Genomic DNA, 23674 nt, shown 5'->3' on the forward strand with positions numbered 1-23674 from the left:
CAATCCTAGATAGGATGGTAAGTCAATTGCCTTACTTTTCTATGTTAAGGCTGAACCAATACCTCATTTTGAGGAAAAATTTTTTGGGAACTCTTGAGCAACTCCAAGAGCTTCCTTAAAATTACCCCAAAATGTTATTTAGGGGAAAAACAGAAAAAACTCATTCCCGTAAAAATGCGTGGACGCGAAAAACACCCCTCCCCAATCGAATTGTTTTTTTAACCTTTTTTATTTATTTTTAAAAATAACCTCAGTGGGACTTTATTTGCGGCAGATGACCCTTTTGGCCGCGCCAGACCGCCCAGCGCGGCACGCAGCCTCGACCGCGCCACATGCACTGGGGCGGCGGGCCCTGCCACGCTGGCGCGGCGACTCGCCGCGCCAGGTGGGTGCTGACGTCGGCGGGCGCTCGCCGCGCCAGCCCGCCTGGCGCGGCAGAGTTGACGCGCTAGCCCACCTGGCGTGGCAGCGCCTGCACTACACGCGCGCGCCGGCTCCTTCCTCCTCCCTCCCTCCTTTCTTCTTCCTCCAGACAGACCCGCGCCCTTAGCTTCCTGCGCCGCCCCCGCTGTCCCACAACCAAATCCACCCAAAATTCGGTGATTTCAGTGGGGGAAAGTTGAGGATTAGTGACCGCTTTGTGTGGACGGTATCCCCCTACGTTTTCTCGTGTTTTACTGCTGCATTTGGTAGATCGGAGGATGTTTAGGTGACTTAGGATTAGGTTGATGATTTCAATTTTGAATGAAATGCAATGGTGTTTTGTGTTAGATGATACGTAGTTCAGACGCAATTGAGTCTCTGCCCGCGATATTGATGTGTAGAACTTGTTGAATGCTTCTATTTAGGTATATATTCATCCAATTATGTGGTTTACATGACATGTATTTTTTTTATATGTTCAATTAACTTGTCTCATATTTTTGTTCCTTAATATAGTTGCTATAGTTGATATGTTTAAGTGTTTGTATTTTGTAGATGGAGTGTTTACATTTTTTCGAAATGATGTATATAGTTCGTATGGATTACGTGTATAAAGTTTATTTGTGTATTAATTTTGTGGCACTTGATGTCTAGGTGAGAAGACGTCGTTTGGTTGTGAATACAAGCGGCGTAGGTGGTATGTGTGTTATGTGGGTGAGTCCAATGGTGCTGGTCCCATACCTCCTGCCCTCCGGTACCTCTTTGTAGATGTGGCATGGAAGTAGAGGTGAAACAATCAAGGCATCTAAAGACAGCCGGAAGAGCCTTCTATGTATGCAAGTGGACTTTCAATCCAATGCCTGCCGCACATTGTGATTTCTTTCAGTGGATCGATGGACCCGACAAATATGATCCTAGGATACGCCTATTCCCATATCATAGCACAGAGCTTAAACCATACCATCAGTTTAGGCGTTGGGTTCCTCCTCCACCAAACCCACCTAGGATGACCGAGGAGGAGAAGCAGGAGGCTGCTTGTAGGTGTGTGAGGGATCCTCCCATTTGCAAGTGTGGTGTTCCTGTTAAGCTTATGCGTGCTAACTTAGGAGTTCCACCTAATTTCACTCCATTCTTTCGATGCTCGCTAAAGACTCATGTAAGTTTATTATAAGAATATTAGTATGACGTGTAGCTAGCGGTTATAATTTTATTGATATATGATCACTTATAATGTCGTCCCTGTTTTTTTGCAGGATGGGTGGCCGTTGTGTGATTTCAATGAGTATATATACGGCCCAATGGCAATGTGATCAATGGAGGAGCAAGTGCGAGAGTTCGAGAGTGGAAAGGCACCGTGGCCATGTGTGTCCTCTCCTAGTGATAGTTGCAAGTGTGGTATAATGGCAACACAAGGTGTGGTGTCTTCTGAACTTGGATATGGTTCGTTCTGTGGAAATGCACATGGCGATTACTGGGTTAGTAACTACTCGTCTCTTGTGTGTTATTAAGGTTGGAACTTGTTTCAAATTTGTAAGAATATGAAATTGTTGTTGCAGGAGGGAATGACATGTGATTGGGAAGATTTTTCTGGTCATTGTGATTTGTTATTAAAGTTGGGTAATACATCAGAACCATGGAAGTCAAGAAAACAACAAGAACTGATAGAAAATATTAGGAAGGAGTATGATGTGCCTATCCCTGACGGCAACCTGCTTTGGGGGAAAATATATCAAGATATGGTACATGAGACTAGAGTGGAGCCTGAAGAACTTTATGCAACGGAAACTATTATTAAGTATTGGAGGCAGAATAGATCCAAGTATCCACGACCTCTAACTGAAAATGAGAAGAGAGAAAATAGGAGGAAGTTGCAGGAGGAGAGGGAGTTGGAGAAACAAAGGTTGAGGGAGGAAAGAGATCGTTTAGGTTATGTGGTTGATCCGAATGCGAAATATCCTAAGGGTTCATGGGAAGAATATTTACAGCAGGTTCGGGCAAGAAAGAGAAGGATTGAAATGGAAGAGTTACAACAAAAAGCGGAAGAGGCACAAATAGAGACGATGAAGGTTCTTGGTGCCGATTTAACTGTTGGTAAGGTTAATGTCGATAAGAAAGGGAAGGGAGTTGTTATTGTCGGGGATGATGATGATGAGGATGATGATGATGATGACGAGTTACTATATGAAGGTGACTCGGACTAGATGAACGTGTTGATTTAGCTGGATCATGTTTCTCTTTAGTTGTCAAAACTATGTTCATTTATGAGATAACTATATTTATGTTGATTCTGAGAACTACGATTAGTTGTCAAAAACTATTTTCATTTGTGAGAGAACTATGTTTATTGTGACAATTATGATCCTTTGTTAACAAAACATGTACTATGTTATTTGTATTGAGTTTGCTTGCATGGTTCCGGTCAGTGTTTCCATTTTGATAGTATGTTACTTGTATATACTATCACAAGACTCGCTATTCTCGCTATTCCAATTTTGTAATGGGTATTCGCCTCTGACCTTCAATTCAAATGTGAATGACTCGGCCTCCTCCCGTCAATTTTATTACAACATTATATTTTTTCCGTACATTACCTTTGAGGATCATAGATATAAGAAAATTTCTTCTTCCAAAGTCGCTTGAAATCAGCGAGTGTCATAAAATTTTTGACAAAATTTACCTTGCCATAATCAGCTACTAGCTCATCTATATCCAGCTTGAATGGAGCCATATCCATATTTGGAGGGATGGCCAGAAAATTTCAGTAGTGGGGGCTGCCGCGCCAGGCGGACTGGCGCGGCAGGAGTGCACTGTCGCGCCAGCGGGGGTGGTGCGGCAGGAGTGAGCTGCCACGCCAAATGCATAAAAGTTTCAGTAGGTTCCGGGGAGGGGGGGGGGGCCTGCCGCGCCACGCGGCAGGACTGCGCTGCTGCGCCAAACACATCAAAATTTGAGTAGGTTGCTGGGGTGGGGGAGGGCTGCCGCGCCAGGCGGACTGGCGCGGCAGGAGTGAGCTGCCGCGCCAATTGCACAAAAGTTTCAGTAGGTTCGGGGGGTGAAGGCTGCCGCGCCACTCCGCCTGGCGCGGCAGGGGTGAGATGGCGTGCCAAATACATTAAACTTTCAGTAGGTATTCTGGGCTGCTAGAATTCCGCCGACTCAGCTGCCCCGGCAAGCACTTTCAATGGCATGCACAATCCGGCTGATAAAACTTAAATAGCTTCTTTTGTTCTGATTTTTCTTAAACTAGTTTCAACCCTGAAATTATTCCCTCTCTCCTCTAGTACGCGATAGCCTACCAGTACGAACATTTACGAAAAAATACACGAAGCACAAGTATGTCACGAAACAAACATATACCATTGTACGAACAGAAATAAACCTAACATCCAACTTAGTCTTTTACACACGTGACAGTTCCAATAGTCTTGCACGCACATATAACATAAATTGTACACCTAGTGCATCACACTTGAGACATGCAACGTTCATTGTCGTGGCCGCCGCTCAACCGGAGGGCTAAAAGGATCTCTTGGGCGACGCTCCTCCTTGGATGCGTGGGCAGCACATTGGCGCAGCCAACGTCGGCCAACGTCGGTGTGGTCCCGTGAACGATGCCGCCGGCGTGGCATCCGGGTACGAGGTGTAGGTTCCTATGGAATAATTGGGCAGAAAGCATAAAATTTGTATGACACTTCGGGAGTGAACATTAACAATCCAGAATTGAATTTGGGGAAACTTGTGAATGTACCTAGCTGGACTCTCACCGCGTCTAAGTCACAGGTGGAACATCGATCATGCCGGAAATCTCCAGTTCCTCACCATATGTAGGGTCGTCATCCTCGGACTGCTCACCTTCAGAGTCCTCGCTTGCCTGAGGGGATGCCTTGCCTCGTGATCTCCTGCTAGGACCTGCAGCAGTGGACGGTGTTGCAGCCCTAGGGGGAGTCGCCAATGGAGTCCGACGTGATCCTGAAGAAGTACCCTGGCCATTGCCCCCGTGGTGCACATCTGAGGACGACATGCAGTTCATCCTCATGGCCATTCGTCTGCAGCTTTTCCGAATCCTCTGCAACATGTAAACAGCATATATTCACGACTATGATATTGACTGGGTTACAAAGGTAGTACGAGCATAAGTGGAAATTAGGTTGGGCTTCTACATCTGCGAACTGACAAAGCAGAACATCACCGGATCCGACGGCACGCTCCATGACCATGCCCGCCTCGTTTGAGAGCCTTGCAAGCTGCTGTCTCTGTACGCATAGTTTTCATTCCATGAGTGATCAATGTTACGCTACTATGATTACAAACCGAAATCTTACCATGTAGTCGTGGAGAGGTGCACGCTCAGGCTGTGTCCCATAGCGTGTCACCGTGTCGTACACGTCAGCTATGTGGTAACGAGTCAGACGGTGCATTCTCAATGGGCACATTACTCCAAGATGGTTTCACTTTATTTCTCGTCGAATTACAGTACCATCGTATTTACTCATTGTTTGGTCCTGCTCGTCAGTACGGTCCATCTTCAGGTTCGCAGCTTTGCCTATTCTCCCACATGATGAGGTACTGAGCATGCTTCACCCTCCAATCATTATCCTTATACCTCTATCTACGGTCGATCCTGCATCACAAATTAGTGAAGTATTAGTATAACATGTTAAGTACGCGTATCGAACAACCTCCAATAATTATTAATTCCTACATACCTGTGCAGCTGCTCCGAAGTCGATAATTCCAAAGGAGGGCACGGTTACATCCTCCCAAACTGCCGCATCACCCTATGCAGCATTTGTAACTCTACGACGTAGTACAATATCATTGGAGTCGTGCACCTTCACAACTCTCTGTCTCTGTAGCACGTCGGTGAAAATACGATCTAGCTTAGCTGCTCACGGTCGTACGGTTTCCATTCAACCTTCAAAAATTTGTACGCAATACTTATTTCATCTGTCATTATATGGAATAGAGCTTTTAAAACTCTGGTGAGCAAATTACCTAGTGTTGCGTGACAACATCCAACTCGTTTGTGTATGCCCTGTAGCGCCTATCAGGTTTGCTACAAACGGGCTACACATGCTTCCACACATGATAGAATGTGGGATGAGCATCGTTTCGATGCCATGGCTGAAATTGCAAGTAAGTCCAACTGATCACATAATACAACAGTTTTCCGAACAATAAGGCAGAAAATGGAATTACCAGTTGTGACTTACATCAACACGGAGATAGCAAGGTCGACCTACGGGCATTCGCTCCCAAATCCAGATCTGGAGCATATAGGTGGACCCTCCAACATTGGACTCCTTTGCAGTGCGCCTGCAAGCCTTATACAGCTGCCTGTACAGCCAGGCGAGAACTGTTGAGCCCCAACTGTAAAGGGCTATGTTGTTCCAATGCTGACCCAAAATAGGAAGAACCATCCAAGACACCATGTTCCCAGTTGCATCAGGAAGGAGGAATATGCTCACAAAGTGCCATAGCCAAACTCGAGCGTATCGCTACACAACCTCGTCATTTGCTCCCTATGGACAAACGTTGAAGTGCTCCCTCAACCATGCAGAGCTGACACCGAAGGTCTTCTTGGAGTTGTCTCCGTCCTCTGGCTCTGGCGGCCTAATCCCAATATGGATTTCAACCATGTCACGACAATTCTCATTCTGTATAATTCCCGTCACTGGATGCCCCTCCAGTGGAAGATCGAGTATCATAGCAACGTCTTGCATTGTGATGCTCATGTCTCCGAACGGGAGATGGAAAGTATGAATCTCCGGACGCCACCTGTCGACCATAACGATCAACAATGATCCGTCCATTGAAGGGACACCCACGACAACCTGAACTGCAAAATCCAAAAAACTTACTCTCTGCAAGTACTCCGCGTACCGCTCATCCCACCTAAGTGGTGAGTGCACTCTAGCCCTGAGTGGTTTCAAATCCTGCAAAACATTATAAGATTATTACTTACCTAGAAGGAAATAGACATTGATGACAAAGGTGGTTTCGAACAAAAATGAGAAGTGAATGCGTTTGAGAATAAAGGACTACTAAAGTGGTAAGTAACACAAATATGATATAAATGATATTTTCAGTATGAAATTGTTTACATTGTACACAAACAAATATTAAGGACAGGCACATCCTCAATTTATAAGAATTTTGTAACGACTACTTTCAAAATAAGTGAAAAGGAATGTTATGCAGTATTGCGATAAATTAGCCAGCATTGATAAGAACATTTCATACGAAAATCTTAAAATTCTCAATCTAAGGTATGCATTCATCAAGCATAAATTAGCAACCATTGTTAATAACTGATGCAGTACCTCATTTAGGTCGCCGAGGTGGTGGGCACGGTGCTGCAAGTCGTACGCGGACTCAAGAAGCGGGTACGCTGGGGCCGCCATCCTAAAGAAACAATAAACAAGATGATTAGTAAAAAGCTTCATTATATGATAAGTACGATAACTATGATAATTTACTACTATAAAAAAAGATAAAATGATAACCATGCAAAATACGAGCAACGCGCGTACCCTATTGTTCGAAGAACGCGACCTATTACTGTTCGCCCTAGATTTCTGTCGTTGTCAAGATTTGCGGGTCAAGACTTAGACTAGTAAATTTCTTTTATGCGCATAAGCCTTCGGATGGTGGCGTGGGAGACACGGGATTAGACTGGTTCGGGCAAAGGAACGTCCTACGTCCAGTATCGCGAGCTGCTCGTGTTGCCCACGCGGGGTTCTGTAGAGGGAGGTGATCCCAGGTCTCTTGGATGTGCCCTGAGGCTCTAAGTGGGTGTGAGTGTACTCTGTTCGCTTGTCGTCGTCGGACGAACCGTGGTGCTCGGTGAGCTACTAACAGGTTGATTCGACTGGGATCCCGGTCCCCGTTCGGGGGGGTCCGGCTTGGACCAAGCTGGTGGCGTACCCCAGGCTCCGATTGGTCAGTTCATATAGTTCCCGAGTCCGTTCGGTTGGATCCGGGGGCTCGTTGTCTTTCTTCGGGGAAAAACCATGAACTTTGATGCTGTTCCGGACTCGAATGTGAGATTGAGACGCCCTGGGCTGTCGCGCACCCGGATGATGGTCTCTAGCGGACCCGTCTCTTCTCACCCCACGCTCGGGGTTATCCTGAGGCAGCTGTCGAACCCGCGATGGGCCAGCCTTCGAACCTCTGGATCGTAATGGGCCGTAGGGACGTTTTCAGCCCCGTATCCCTTTTTACCTTTTGATGGGTCTTGCGTTGAATCGAAGTGGATGTCGCGTGCGTGTCTTCCGGGAGACGAAGTCGTGGAGGGTGCCGACCCGCAAATCGAGGGAGGAAGGGATGTTTCTGCTGCAGATCGTGCGCACGGTTTTCGAAAAGAGAGAGCGGGCGTTACGGGGGCGTACCTGGCGCCGCATTTATTGCGATAAGGGCGTCAGTTCTGCTTCTCTCGCGCCTTCCCTGTAAAACGGAGACTTCACCTCGCTGGTTCCGCCTGCCATCTGCCTTATAACCTTTTCGTCTCCTCGCACGCTTTCAGCTCCTCTGCGCCCGCTTCGTCTTCCTCCGCCCAGCGCCGCACCCTTTCTCCCCATCCCCCGTCGAGTTCCTCCCCCTCCGGCAATGGGATCCTGGGCGATTTCCCACTTCAGCCCCTCGCGCGTCGAAGGCCTAGTGAGGAAGGGCCTCCTCTGCGAGAGGACGGAGGCGGGTGAGTGGGAGCTTCCGCAGACGGAGCAGGCGCCGGTGCCGCCCGCCGGCTATATCGTCTCCTTCGCCTACTTCCACGAGAGGGGGTTCGTGACTCCGCCGAGCCTCTTCTTCCGCGGGCTCCTGCATTATTATGGGCTTGAGCTGCAGCACCTCAACCCTAACGGGATCCAGCACATCGCGGCGTTCGTCGCGCTGTGCGAGGGATTCCTGGGCATCGAGCCCAACTTCTCGTCGTGGAACTACTTCTTCACCGACAACCTGTACCAGAAGGCGGAGAAGAAGGGGAGCCAGCAGCGGTCGCTCCCGATGCCGATAGGGTGCGCCAGAATCCACCTCCGCCATACTTGTGGGTCCGAACGAGTTCGCCCCACGCGTCCAGGGTCGGGCGAGGCGAAGTTTTGCGGCGGGGGTCGGGTGCTCCCGACCCCGATCCTCTGGGTCGGGAGAGGCGGAGTTTAGTCTTCAAGGGGTCGGGAATGTCCGACCCCGGGACGCTGGGTCGGGCGAGGCGGAACGTGGCCTCTCCCTCCCATATTGGGCCGACGGCAATCTTGCTACCTTAGGTGGGCCTGGGCCTTTACGTTTCGTTGTTTCCTTGGGCTTGGGAGATCGTTAATATTCCCCCGCAACAATTTCGTGCCTTTAGAATTTCTATTGCGGCATGTGCAATTCCTAATAATTTTGTGGTACTTCGAGCAACGATTTTCCAACTTGTCCACATCAAAATCATCAGTGCCATAATCTGCACAAAGCCTCCCTTGCAACATGTCCATGTCGCCTGTGAAACACTTCTTCTGCCTCCTTCTTACTTTATTTCTCATCAAATTGGGGTTGCGCACGTACCCTACCCTTCATTTGTCGGTCATTGTGACGGATCAAGGTAAGGTTGAAAGCTTAATTTCCATATTTAACATGTACCAGGGACTTTCATAGTTAAGACCTCTTGCTTGTAAGCTGTAATGAAGTGTGGACATGGAAGGTGCAACAATTGAGGAACGTTGCAGGTGCACGAAAATTCGTTTAGATCCACTCTGTAGTGTCAGCCTTCATGACTCTCATCCCCAATGTTAATCGTACCGCAACTTCTTATAAAATACACCATCCTTTCTGACCCGTACGGTTCTGCTAAGTGGTGCACGGATCTAAGCTCAGCCTGTGATAAATAATCATCTGCAACTTTCCCAATTCTATGGCCTTTATCCAACATTGCACGTGCCTTTTACCATCGGTACACAAAGTAGGCGTTGCATTTTTTGAATGAGTATTCAATAATTCCACAGACGGACCTACTTCGGATGCCTTTGAAAACAGCGTTTAGTGATTCTGAATAGTTCGTGGTCATAATACACCAACGCATCCCTCCCTTATCGAAAAACTGCGCCCATTTATCCTTATCCTCCATTTCACCCTTCAAGCATTCTTTTGCATCATCGTTCAAATCATTCACTAGATCTTCTAACTTCTCACTAAATTCTCTCTCCATATCAACCTTGCATAAAGTCTTCAATTTTTCAATCACACGATCGTTCTTCTGCCGATGCGACATGTTAGCAGCAAAGTGCCTCGTGCACCACCTATGCACAAGCGGTGAAAAACCATCCATGTGGTCCTTTGCACAATTTAGGAACCCATGATGCCTATCCGATGTTATACACACTATCCGTGAAGGTCCAAGAACATGTCGGCGAACAAGTTTCATAAACCATGACCAACTCTCATTATTCTCTCTCGACCAAGGCAAAAGCAAGAGGCACAAGCTACTGTTCTGGATCTACACCAACTGCCATCATTAATGTACCCTTAACTGGGATCTTCCCAGTTAAGAATGTACCGTCCACAAGTATCACCGGACGGCAATGTTGAAATACCTCACTACATTGAGGGAAGCACCAAAATACCCTTTGGAGTATATGCTTCAAAACTCCATTATCAGGATGCATCATACCACATGAGAAGATGAACCATTAACCTCGGAATTGTAGTAGGCTATAGCTGTGAGCACCCTAGGAACCATGCCATACGACTCCTTCCAGTCCCCCCAAAGCAGGGCAACGGCGTGTTCCTTCACCCGCCAAGCCTTTGAATACTTCACACGGTACCCACTAAAGGCAAAGATTGACTCCACGAGGGATGGCACCGATGTCTCGCTGTCTTTACGGATAATGCCTAGAATACACCGCCCAAGTTACTTTGCTCTGCACTGTACGTGCACTCGCTTCGACAGTAACGAATGACAAGTATGCGCTTGCACAACATTTAAAATTCTCCATCGTCTACTGCTTGATATTAGCCGAGACCAACACGCCAATGGCATCCTTGCTTGCAGATCATATTGTATCTTAAAATCTTATCAGAGTAAACTACGCTAAAAGATCTATGTAACCTCACTGCGTAGTCAGCCAAGAAAAACTTCAGCTCCTTAAGACTATTGAACTTCATCCCCTTCTTAATCATTGGACTCTCACCAACGGACGTCCCTTCGAAATTCACCATACTAGATTCACATATTACTTTGTGGACCATACTGATTTCCTTATCATTGGGAAAGGATGGAAATTCGACATCACGTTCTTTTAACAACCGCCACTCGTTCTAGGTGTAAGAAAAACAATCGTTCCATACGACAAATACCTTCTACATCATGCACGTTTGCGATGTCAAACTGCGGTCCATCCTCTTCATTTTCTACCCCATCGTCCTCATATTCATGCCCACCACTCTGAGACAGTGACTCCTCTACCTTTACACCTACTACCCCATCTTCCTCGAATTCACAATCTTCGGACCCATAGAGACATTATCATCATCTATATTTCTTCATCCCTCTCAAAAATGTTATTGGAAAAAACATCATTGGCAATAGCCAAGTCAAAACCATATTTTGTTTCACCTAACACGTGATGCAACATTTCTAACTGTTCCATTATGATTCACTACCGCCACTTCCTCCCTCAAGATAACATTTGGACCAGGCATACGAACAATTTCAGCTATAACCTCCAAACATGCAACATTAGCTTCGTAAACTATATCCTCATACTGCTTCCAATTCGCATCAGATGATAACTTCATAAGAACATAATGAGCTCTAGCTTTCCCACAATAAAAATGACCTCTCAAACTCATCTCATCCACTCTATATCCATACTTTCTCATTACACGGTCAACTAAATCAGTAAAACTTGGAGGACCCACGAAGAATTCAATTGACTCATTCATATTCTCTAACTCCCCATTTTGTTTCATAATACCACCATCAAAAAATCAAACTAAACGATCCATCTACAAAATACAAATATTTCACCGTGTTATATACACTACACATTGCACATATTCAACAAATCAACTCGACACATTACACATATTGCACAAATTGCAAACAAAAAAATATACATGTCAAGTAAACTACACAATTCAATGAATATATACCTAAATCGACAAGTTCTACACATCGACAAGTTCTACACGTTAATATCGCGGGGAGAGACTCAATTGCATCTGAACTATGCATCATCTAACACAAAACACCATTGCATTTCATTCAAAATTGAAATCATCAACCTAACCCTAAGTCAGTTAAACATCCTCCGATCTACCAAATACAACGGTAAAACACGAGAAAAAGTAGGAGCATACCTTCCACACGAAGCAAGGATCGATTTCCTCAACTTTAGGTTATTTTTAAAAATAAATAAAAAAAAGTTAAAAATAAAAAAAATTCTCCCCAATCATTCCCGTAAAAATGCGTGGACGCGAAAAACACTCCCGTCATCCCGCATATATGCGGGGACACCGATACTTCCCTAATCCTATTTTTTTCTCTTTTTCCGTCTTCTATCGCACAGCACCCCAATGCCGGCAGATCCCTCCTTCCCTAGTGGGCAGCATATCTCTTCCTCGCGCAGCCACAGCCACTGTCGCGACCGTCCCCGTCGCCGATGACCGCGCAGATCGACCCGAAGCTACCGCGCCCCGCAGCTAGGAATCACGGGTTTGCCACCCGCCATGGCCACCGCTGCTCTGAGCTCATGCATCGACCAAATCCCGCGGTCCTCGTGGTCCTCCCGTCGCTGCCTCCTCACGATCAACGAAAAATATCTTTAAAAAAGAGTTAAAATTAAAACAAATTCACATCTCTGTGGTACAATAGCACAACCGCAATTGCGCTACCTGTTCGTGTCCTATTTCGTATCAAACAAACATCCGTATAATTTTTTTTCTATGCCTTCTAATCCAAGCAAACAAGTATTTAAATTTTCTATGTAAAATAAAGAGCATATATCATACTTTTTTCCCATGCCATCTAATCCAAGCAAGGCTCCAGGGACCTGTATTACAGAAGCCAAAATAAACTAGCAGCAAGACAAAGACACGAAGGTAAGCTAAAGACAATAAGGTTTAAACTTGTACCGCTAACCGGTACTAGTTATAGTACTGACAAATCAAGACAAGCACTAGAATTGTTTGATCACTAGAAATAAGACTGCTAACTTTTTTTGCGAAAAGGAAGATGACTGATTTAAAGGGTATGATGTACGACGGGATTGTTCTATCTTCCTCATGTGTCACTCAAATTAATTTGTTTCTAGTTTGCATCTACAAATGAGAACGTACGAGTTGTTTGAAAAAAAAAGTTGGCATGCACGCAGCCATGCAAAATTTTTGCCGAACTCTCCTTTTCTGTTTCCATGTTAGTGAAATTAATCCAGTTAAGATTACATACATCATTAGAGTTTATTAGTTTAGTACTTGATCTTGGAACAATCTAATTTCTAATGCCATGAGTTTTATTTCCCCGATTTACAGAACATGGCTATACTGCAATTGCAATCCAGTTTCTCGTTAATCATACAGCGAGTACTATCAGTTAGATCTACGTATAACAGATTGATTTCCCTATATTTATCCTAATTTTGTAAATAAAGAAATGTTGCAACAAATTCTTTTCATCTAGGAGGTAATAGATCATCAGATCTACAATCCACAGTAATTTGGGACTAGTTGCAGAAACAACGTACCGTGATCTCCAGAGTGACCCCGGCTGTCCGACCATCAGGAGGCTTCTTCCTCCTGCCGCTCATCTCCCAGCTGCGCGCGCGCACCTTTGATTCCGCTGTAGCCTTGAGAAATGCAAGAACCTCACGTCCGGTCAACCAAACAATGCTCCTTGAAATCTCTTGCTGCAAGCTGACAGCATAGCGGAGAAAATAAATCAAACAGCTGAATCGATCGAATACTGAATATAGTGAGCAAATCGGGAACAGTACAGGGGCCATAGACGAACTTCCTCACTTCCACTCGCCGGCCGGCCAGCCAAGGGCGGCGAGAGGCAGAAACGCGTCCCTGCAGCCAACCGCGGGCTGGGGCTCTCCTCTTCTGCCGTGCTTGCCAAAAGATGGCGAACGAGAATGGCAAGAAATGAAGAGGATCGAGGTGAGTGACCGGCGGCCAGCAGCTACCGCTTGCTAGTGCGAGAAGAGTTGGGGCGAAGGTATTGCGAGAGAGCGAGGGGCCGGCCGCCTGCTACTGGTAAGCAGAGGCTCAGCCGCTCAGGGTCTCTTCAATGGCACCGATGCAGGAGCTGAATTGCTGAAAGACTGTCCCTACTCTCATTGTGCGTGGGTACAGTGTTAGGGGGTCGTTTGGTCGAGGTTGCTTATTTTTAGCATATACCACATCGAATAATTAGATACTAATTAGGAGTATTAAACGTAGACTATTTACAAAACTCATTACACAGATGAAGTCTAAACGGCGAGATGAATTTATTAAACCTAATTAGTCCATGATTTGACAATGTGCTGCTACAGTAAACATTTGCTAATGATGGATTAATTAGGCTTAATAGATTCGTCTCGTCATTTAGCCTCCATATGTGCAATTAGTTTTATAATTAACTCATATTTAGTCCTAATTAGCCTCCAAATATTTAATGTAACACGGACTAAACTTTAGCTCGAGGAACCAAACGCCCTTTGCTGGGCCACCGGCTGGACCGTAGTAGTCACTGAACCAGGAGACCCATATGTAATCTGTCCCATAGGTCGGTAAGTGTCGAGCTCCCTTCAATTTTTCTTCTTCTTTTTCCTAGTACGTGTTTGGACAGACGGTTGAGATGGGTTCGACCCAGGTAAACCTATGTTTGATTCAAAAATGAAGTGAGTTGGGTTCGTCTCTATAGAGAATATTCCTCTTAGATCCAGGTCGAGAAAGTCCGCCAAATCAAGTGGACCATCCCAACAAACTTCGACATCGTCACTCCTCCGAACGCGGCTACGGCACGGGTGTCGCGGGGAGGCAATCGAGGGAGCCCGCCGCAGGTGAACCGGATGCAGGGGCCTATCAAAAGGCCGCCCCTCTCCAAAGCTCACACCGAGCCGGCCGCCCTTTTCCTTTTCCTCCTCGCGGCCGAGCTCCTTCCTTCCCTCCCTCTCAGCCCCACAGCAGCACCATGCTACTCGGTTCATGCCCCGCTCCCTCCTAGTACCAGCCACGACGCCGGAGGTGGCCAGAATCGCGAATTTGGCGACGCTCTGGCTGTCTCGCGGTGGCGCCCATGGAGGGCACGGCGGCGCTACCCGGCTGCCGGCGCGAACCGATGCACCCGTTAGCCATGTTCCCCACCGTCACCTTCCCCTCCCTCACTTAAACTTGATGCGTGGACGTGGCCACTCCCTCGTTGTTTGCCTCCCCCACCCCGCTTCTGTGGACGTGGTCCAGTGGACCGCGAACACCCATAAGCTCCGGTCCACCCCTCCGCAGTCTATGGTCCACAGCACAGTAGCCGTTGGACCGCGGACACCCATAAGCTCCGATCCACCCCTCCGCAGTCTACGGTCCACGACACAATAGTCGCTGGACCGTTGCGCCAGCCGCCCCCAAATTGCTACACGCACCCCGCTAGTGTACACCAAAATCTAATCAAGCCCTTAGCCACTTGCAAAAATTCTCCAAAGATCACAAAAAATCACACAAATCAAGAAAGCCTATCCATGCCTTTCTTCTCTATAGTTCACCTCATATGAGTCCCTCTTTCATCTTTTACTAAGATCTTAGAGCCCAACCTTATTAGAAAAGATGTCGTACCGCCTCCACCCGTCGTCGTGCCCTATTGAAAGGATCCTGTGATGCCTAGAGGGGGTGAATAGGCTCACTTCAAAATTTTTCTGAAAAAAAAGTTCGCAGCGGTATTAGATATGTCGGAACTTCCGACACTGTGCCGGAACTTCCGGTACAGGATCGAAACTTCCGACAATATAGAGTGAGCTGAACGAAATTCAAAATGCAACATAAATCTACAAATTCTATTTGAAACAAAAGATTGTAAATGAAGTGTAGGGACTACTACAGGTGATAGATAAGCAAGGAACTACACAAATTTATAGATCGGCCCAAAACAAGTTTCTAGGTCAAAAAGAAATCGAAGAACACAACAAGCACAAGAGACAAGGATTTGTTTACCGAAGTTCACTTCCACAAAGGGAGCTACGTATCCGTTGAGAAGCTCACAAAGAGCTGGATCCTCACTAACCCTTTACCTCCCTCAATCAACCACAAAGGAGGATTGAATCACTTACTATGTATCCACGAAGGATGGGTAATACAAACGTTCTCGGGCGCACCACACAAAGAGGGCGCTCAAACGGGCGACGCCTAGCCGTCTAGAAGCAAGCTTCAAGAGTAACAAACGCGAATCGAACCCGAGGATGCTTGGAGTACTCTTGAGATGAACAAGTTGAACCTCACACTCAAAACCTTAAGTCTCACACCCTCAATCTTGCTCTCACCCAAACCCTCGCTCAAACTCTCAAAGATTTCGGTCAAAGGGGAGAGGGGAGGGAGTATTCAATGCTCAAAGAGGTGTTCTTGCTTGGGTAGGTCAGCAACAATGAATGGGGGGCCGAAGGGGTATTTATACCCAAGCCCCCAAAACTAGTCGTTACAGTACATTTATGTACCTGTCGGAACTTCCAACATAGGGTCGGAACTCCGATGGAATTAAGTCAAATTGCAAAGGACCATTCTTGGGCGGAGTCACACCTACAACCACAACTTCCCAAATAGAGGAGTGAAACCCATAGAGATGCATTTTCATATCATAAGCCCACTTGGGATAATCCATCCCATCAAAGTAAGGGGATTTTCCGAGGTGAACGGATTGAAATTGAGAGGAAGGATATTGAGATGATGGAGGCGGGTAGTTAGGAGGAACTTGGTGATATATGAAGAAGGGATGCTTGTCACTTTCTCCCTTGATCCTCTTTTTCATCAACTTGGTTGCTTTCTTCTCGATCTTGGCCTTCATCTTTTTTTTTCTTTTCTTGGCCTCCAAGTCCTCACCCTCAAGTTCATCGCTTGAGCTTGCCACATGAACAGAGGGTGGTCGACTCCTTGAGAATTGACTAAAGGGGTCGACGTTGCCTCCTCCAAGGCTTGTAGTTGCACCAACAACGGCAGCGGCAGCGGCGACGGCTTAAGCGGCGGCTTCTTCGGCGGCGGTAAGTCCATCTCCACTATGAGACATCTCCAATCCCTTAGCGGTTAAGCCTTAATCAAGAGATTAGGCTCTGATAACAATTGAAAGGATCCCATGATGCCTAGAGGGGGGTGAATAGGCTCACTTCAAAATTTTTCTGAAAAAACTTCGTAGCGGTATTAGATATATCTGAACTTCTGACGCTGTGCCGGAACTTCTGACGGATCCGAACTTTTGGTACAAGATCGAAACTTTCGACAATATAGAGTGAGCTGAACGAAATTCAAAATGCAACGTAAATCTGCCAATTCTATTTGAAATAAAAGATTGTAAATAAAGTGTAGGGACTAGTGCAGGTGATAGATAAGCAAGGAACCACACAAATTTATAGATCGGCCCAAAACAAGCTTCTAGGTCAAAAAGAAATCGAAGAACACAACAAGCACAAGAGACAAGGATTTGTTTACCGAAGTTCACTTTCGCAAAGGGAGCTACGTATCCGTTGAGAAGCTCACAAAGAGCCGGATCCTCACTAACCCTTTACCTCCTCAATCAACCACAAAGGAGGATTGAGTCACTTATTATGAATCCACGAAGGATGGGTAATACAAACATTCCCGAGCGCACCACACATAGAGGGTGCTCAAATGGACAACGCCTAGCCGTCTAGAAGCAAGCTTCAAGAGTAACAAACGCGAATCGAGCCCGAGGATGCTTGAAGTGCTCTTGAGATGAACAAGTTGAACCTCACACTCAAAACCTCAAGTCTCACACCCTCAATCTTGCTCTCACCCAAACCCTAGCTCAAATTCTCAAAGATTTAGCTCAAAGGGGAGAGGGGAGGGAGTATTCAATACTCAAAGAGGTGTTCTTGCTTGGGTAGGTCAACAACAATGAATGAGGGGGGCTGAGGGGGTATTTATACCCAAGCCCCCAAAACTAGCCGTTACAGTACATTTATGTACCTGTCGGAACTTCCGACATAGGGTCGGAACTTCCGATGGAATTAAGTCAAATGACAGAGGACCACTATCAGGAGTTTCAACAAACATCTGATGGTTAATTATCGAAACTTTTGATGAAGTGTCGTAACTTCCGATACTTTCAAAAAAAACGGCAAAGGACCCCAGTCAGGAGTTCCTAAAAACTTCCGACTAATGTCGGAACTTCCGACGCCCCATCGGAACTTCCAACACTCACTGAAAAACTGAGGTAAAGGATGTGCAAGTGAGTAAATTATGTCTCTCAATGGGTGGTTAGCATCTTCAATTGAGCACTTTAGCATCTTCAAGCTATCCTCCACGTCCTCCTAAATAGTACGGCATTCCTATACTCAAATTCAAAATTAGAAATTATGAACGAGTCTTCTTTTGAGCTCAACACGATTCTTTCTTTGAAGTTAGGGACTTCTTGATATTCCCTTCATACACCTTTGCACTTCTTTAGAATTAAAACATGTTAATCACTTGACAAAATTATTAGTCCCCTAACCATGCATCTCATCAACATCAAAACCCACTTAGGGGGCTAAATGCACATTCACCTATCCCCTAGGTGCCAGGCCAGGTCGAAGTCGAGTGCGTTGTGTGGTCTCTAGCCACTTTACCCGCATTTTTAAACAGCACACAGCCAACTGTTCCTTGCTACCCTATCATCACCGCTAAACCCTATCGCTACCATGCATCTGCTTGATCTTGCCCGTCCCTAACCCCTTAAGGATTTGTCTAAAGCCTCTGGTCCATTCCACCACACAGCCATTATGCTGCCCAAACCAAACCCTGAATAACATCCAGGTATAGCCGTTATGCCGCCCGCCCAAAACCTCGAGTCTCATCCAAACATAGCCATTACGCCACTCGACTGAAACCATAAGTATCAACCGCATCTAGCCGTTATGCTGCCCGATCAAAATCTCGATTATCATCCAAACCTAGCCGTTGTGTTGCCCAACCAACCCTAGAGAATTAAACAATGAATTCCTTAAAAAATTTTGAAAATCCCACCACCTAACCCATTAATTATTTAGAAACTTATTTGTAAATAATTAATGAATTATTCTTTGAATACCCTGGAATTCACCTTTAATTATCAGGTAATTCCCAGAATACTCATCCTATTCCCTCCTTTTCATTTCTTAGGAATTGATTACTGTATTGTTTTATTGGTTGTTATTTTATATGCTTTTGCCAGCCGGTAGACGACCAGGCTCTGCCCGAAGCCGAGGATCCAAAAGGCATGAAGCCAAGAATCCTGGTCGCCTTGGAAACGTTAAGGATTTTTTATGAAGCCATGTCCTAACTCCTAGTCCATGTTTTATCCTACTGAGTGCGAGAGTAATAATATTGCCAACTTAATTTGACATGCATTTCTTTTTAGAGTATTTTCAGATACGCGGCTGCTAGAAATACCCCAAAAAGACATAATAGTCCTGTTGACACCAAAATGTGTTGACGCAAAATCCTGGCGGTGGTGGACCCTGCATCACCACATGAGGACCTGGGAGATCTGCTTAACTCCAGTGCAGAATCCAAATCGGCGCGCGTGGTGTGCGCGGGCGTGCCAGTCAGTTTGACCATTCAACTGACAAGGAGATGATAGTTATTGTGAAGTCCGAGGCAACCGGCCGATCAGGCTGATATAATCTTGGCACAGTAGCGATAATGGTGCAACAAAATAAATCATGACAAATATATCGGCTGTGAAGCCGATTCCAGTACCTTGATGAATGTGAGTGATTCATCGGCCATCCAGCCGATTTAATATAATTTACAATAAATATCGGCCAGACGGCCGATAGAAAACAGGATGTTGTTGAGTTGTTGCCCCGCCATAGCTAGAGCCACAAGCCGATGAGATCTAAACTAACATCACCACCAATATCTCTAGGTGAAACCACAGCGATGCGCCCGGTAGTTGCAGTCTAGAAATATTTAGCAGGACATTAATCTGAACCCCGCTAGCCGATGATCCAATCACAACGGAACTTACTCCCAACAACACTCGAAGGATGGCCAAGATCAAGATGCAACAGGCTATTAAAAATAGATCTATCGTCTATTCCGACAGAATTAATAATAATTAATATGTCGTAAACGGCAAGACGATAGAACAGATAAATATCAGCCGATGCAAGCTTAATCAAGGCGGGATAACTGGTGAATACCGTAGATCGAGACAGAAGCGATGCGCCGTAAGTCAAAGATCCAAGATACTCGATAACTGGTAGATGAAACTAGACGAAACCACAGCGATACGCCCGGTGGTTAAAGCCTAGAACACCTGGTGACGGAACTTGCAGCTCGCCGGAGATCGAGGTCGATGCAGCCCAGCTTGCTAGAAGGAACTCGTCGAGAAGCTACATTACTCCTACTCCTAATGCAATGGCGTGAAGCCGAAAGGTAAGGTAAATATGTTGTATATTGATCGTGTGATTATTCTTTACAATGGCCACATCCCTTTATATTTATAGGGCGGACGTTACATAATTGGCAACAACCACGCACAAGGCAAGTCACGTACACAATCTTTTCTAATAAAAAACTCTATCTCTAACTAACCCAACTCTATCTCTAAAATATTTTATTCTATGAAACAACCTCCCGTACATGCACAGATCGGCGGCATGCATAATTATTCTAGAAGCCTCCCACACATGGCATGCAAAGTGCATCAGAATCCATGTTGTATATTCTAATCATTTTTATCCATACGTGCTGGCCTTTCCTTTATATCATCCTTGCCTCTCCTTGCCGATCAATCCAATGAAGCCGATTTGGACTCCGTGCCGATATGCACGCATGCTAGCTTCTTAATGTTGTACGTGACTCCAATTATCTTGTACTCCGAATTTATAGGTTTGGTCAAAATCCGGTGTCAACACAGGCCCCCCAGTTTCGGAGTATGAATGCTTCATGTTCCGAAACTAATTATAGAAGTCTGATACTTGTCTTCAGAGCTAATGACGTCTGATTGCCATATTCAAAGCCACATCGACTCCTCTTGAAATATAAAGAACTCCATCGGCCTGATGCCTTGATCCCACCCTGAGCCGATAAATTCGCCGGCAGTAGAAACAGATTAGTCTGTTGACACCAAAACTTGGTGCAGTAACCAGCAAGCTTTTGTTGTCAACACAGGCCCCCCAGTTTCGGAGTATGAATATTTCATGCTTCGAAATTAATATCCGATACTATAAGCAGCCGATACTATTTTTCTTGGACCAATCAGCCGATGCAGTTTTAACTTCATCGGACTAAAATATAGCAAAAATCCCATTAGCCGAAAACAAATCCGTCAGCTGAAAACAAATTTCATCAGCTATTTGCCCTTCCGTGGTTTGGACATACTAAGCTTATTGGAGCCCAAGACTCCATCAACTGAATAAAAAACTCCATTAGCTATTTATATCGCCAGCCGACATTATTAATTCCGTCGGCTGAAAGGAATCGGCTATTGTATGGCCAGCAAGATAATTCCATCGGCCACTCTTCCTTTTCTTTATTTCTTATCCATCAGCGAATAAAAGAAAAGATTCCACTGCCAATGTCCTCTTGATCCGCTTCTCATTGGCTAAACAAAAAAAAAAAAATTGCCGTCGGCCACTATGCCTGCTGATTATTTTCCATCGGCTGAAAAATATAGCATCGGCTGAAAAATCTTCTATCTCTCCCATCAGCTGTGGGAGAATATTAAATAGGCAGCCGATTCTTGAGCAGCCGATTCAACTCCTCCTTTTTTTTAATTCCAACTGGGCGATGTTTTTTTTTAACTAACCTGCCGATGCTTCCCTACACTTTTTTTTTAAACCAATACACCGATGCTTCTCTTCAATCGGCCGATTAGCCAATGCAATTTTCAATCCGCTAAACCAATTTTTTATCAGCCGATGCTAACTTTTTCTTCTTCTATTTTCCCAATCGGCTGAACCAATTTTCCATCGGCCGATGCCACGCTTTATTTTTTCTTAATATCCAACGGGCTGACGCTAATCGGCCGATGCCTCTCTCCGTTTTTTTCTTTTAATTCCAACAGGCTGACGCTAATCGGCCGATGCCTCTTTTTTTTTTAATTCCAACAGGCGGACGCTAATCGGCCGATGCCTCTCTCTGTTTTTTTTTTAATTCCAACTGACTGATACTAATCGGCCGCTGCCTTTCTCTATAATCGGCTGTTGTATATTTTTTAATCAGCCGGTACAACTCCAATCGGCCGATCCCATTTTCCATATGCAATTTTCTTTATTTGCCAAGCAGTCAATCGGCTGATACTTTTTTTTTTTTATTGGCCATTGGCTCGGAGACCGATACGTATATATTTGGCCGATATTATTTTGAACCAAGCCGTTGATACCATTTCGCTTGAACCAGCAGCCGATATTTTTTCCCATACATAGCTCATCAACCGGCTTTTGTCAATTGTTTAAGCAGCCAATATTTTTTCCCATACATAGCTCATCAACCGATGCTTGCTCAATCGGCTTCTCAACCAGACGATGCTTCTGTCTATTGGCTTCTTTGCCATAAATCGGCCGATTCTATTTTGCCATAAATCAGCCGAAACTACTTTGCAACAAACCAGCTGATGCTACTTTGCCATAAATCGGCCGATTCTATTTTATTGGCCAAGCAATCAATCAGCCGATGCAACTCCTCTCTTTTTTATTATTCCAATTGGCCGATGCATTTTTAACCCCATCGGACTTGCCATCAGCTATCCTTTGCGTCAATCGAGATGAAGAGATATTTTTATTTCACCATGCAAAAGGACCAGCCGATACTATTTTTATTTCAATCAGCCGATGCTACTTTACCATAAATCGGCCGATGCTATTTTTCCATAAATCGGCCGGTAATACTTTGGAATCAGCCGATGCTACTTTGCCGTAAATCGGCCGATGCTATTTTGCTAAGCAATCAGCCGATGGTATTTTTATTTCAATCGGCCGAAAATATTCCATCCGCTGACCAAAATTCTTCATCGGCTGACCAAAATTGGTTGATAGTCCATGATCGGCTGAAAAGCCATGGACGTGTGCATCAGCTGAATAACAACATGATTAGGTTCCCATGATTAAAATATCCATCAGCTAAACTAAAAGATTCCACCGGCTGAATTAACAGAAAAATTCCTCCAGCTGAATTTAAAACAAATCTCATCAGCTGGCCAACTGATTCTTGCTTTCTTTGTACTAGTCGATAATGAAGAAAAAAAAAACTCCATTGGCTACTATGTGCCCAGCCGATTTGATTGCAAACAATAATATATTATGTTTTGAAATTCTTCTACTTGCGCGATCATGACCTTTTGAACTCTTCCAGTGTACTGTACTAATGACGCCCAAAATTAATGTAACGTCACTCTCTATGTTGTCTGGCACCATGCTCAGAGTTGGCCGATAGAGAGAGGAACAGATCGGCCGGAGATTGGATTCGATTGGCTATCGGTTGCCTCAGCCGATGGCGCGTAGAGGCGTGGAACCAAGGGAGCAATCGGCAGCGCTAGCCGATGAGCGAACAACGCCCAGGCCAATTCTGATCAGCCGCACAGATGCGAAACAGGGGAACCATGTTAAGTCGATCGAATGCCTCAACCTAGGATATATACGTATATTGACATGGCCCTTCAACCACGTAGATAAGTAGAGCCCTGGAATTATACGCATGCTTATCTTGGAAAATAAACTTGATTATCAATCGCCATTAAAATGTCAATCGTGTCCCACCGGGCGTGCCAAAATGTGTTGACGCAAAATCCTGGCGGTGGTGGACCCTGCATCACCACATGAGGACCTGGGAGATCTGCTTAACTCCAGTGCAGAATCCAAATCGGCGCGCGTGGTGTGCGCGGGCGTGCCAGTCAGTTTGACCATTCAACTGACAAGGAGATGATAGTTATTGTGAAGTCCGAGGCAACCGGCCGATCAGGCTGATATAATCTTGGCACAGTAGCGATAATGGTGCAACAAAATAAATCATGACAAATATATCGGCTGTGAAGCCGATTCCAGTACCTTGATGAATGTGAGTGATTCATCGGCCATCCAGCCGATTTAATATAATTTACAATAAATATCGGCCA

At 45.4% G+C, this 23674-nt stretch overlaps 1 protein-coding gene and 1 long non-coding RNA gene across 5 annotated transcripts; both read right to left on the bottom strand.

Annotated features, from left to right (window-relative positions):
- Nucleotides 1-3663: 3663 nt before the first annotated feature.
- Nucleotides 3664-5930, bottom strand: LOC101766122. 4 transcript variants are annotated; one of them, XR_001163471.2, is made up of 7 exons: nucleotides 5637-5930; nucleotides 5419-5547; nucleotides 5130-5338; nucleotides 4746-5044; nucleotides 4613-4676; nucleotides 4172-4489; nucleotides 3666-4073 (listed from the first exon to the last, which is right to left on the bottom strand). It is a non-coding gene; the product is annotated as an uncharacterized LOC101766122 (long non-coding RNA). The 4 variants fall into 4 exon arrangements; XR_001163470.2 differs by having other exon boundaries at nucleotides 4584-4676; XR_002676519.1 differs by having other exon boundaries at nucleotides 3664-4073; nucleotides 4188-4676.
- A 16-nt stretch (nucleotides 5931-5946) lies between these two features.
- Nucleotides 5947-13679, bottom strand: LOC105913922. The gene is made up of 6 exons (XM_022824559.1): nucleotides 13389-13679; nucleotides 13140-13308; nucleotides 12409-12449; nucleotides 6747-6828; nucleotides 6285-6359; nucleotides 5947-6201 (listed from the first exon to the last, which is right to left on the bottom strand). The coding sequence occupies exons 2-6, from the start codon at nucleotides 13200-13202 to the stop codon at nucleotides 6076-6078; spliced, it is 387 nt and encodes a 128-aa protein (XP_022680294.1). The 5' UTR covers nucleotides 13203-13308; nucleotides 13389-13679; the 3' UTR covers nucleotides 5947-6075.
- Nucleotides 13680-23674: the final 9995 nt, after the last annotated feature.

This window comes from Setaria italica, chromosome I (genome assembly GCF_000263155.2).
Source record: "Setaria italica strain Yugu1 chromosome I, Setaria_italica_v2.0, whole genome shotgun sequence".
In the NCBI taxonomy this organism is placed as follows: Eukaryota; Viridiplantae; Streptophyta; class Magnoliopsida; order Poales; family Poaceae; genus Setaria; species Setaria italica.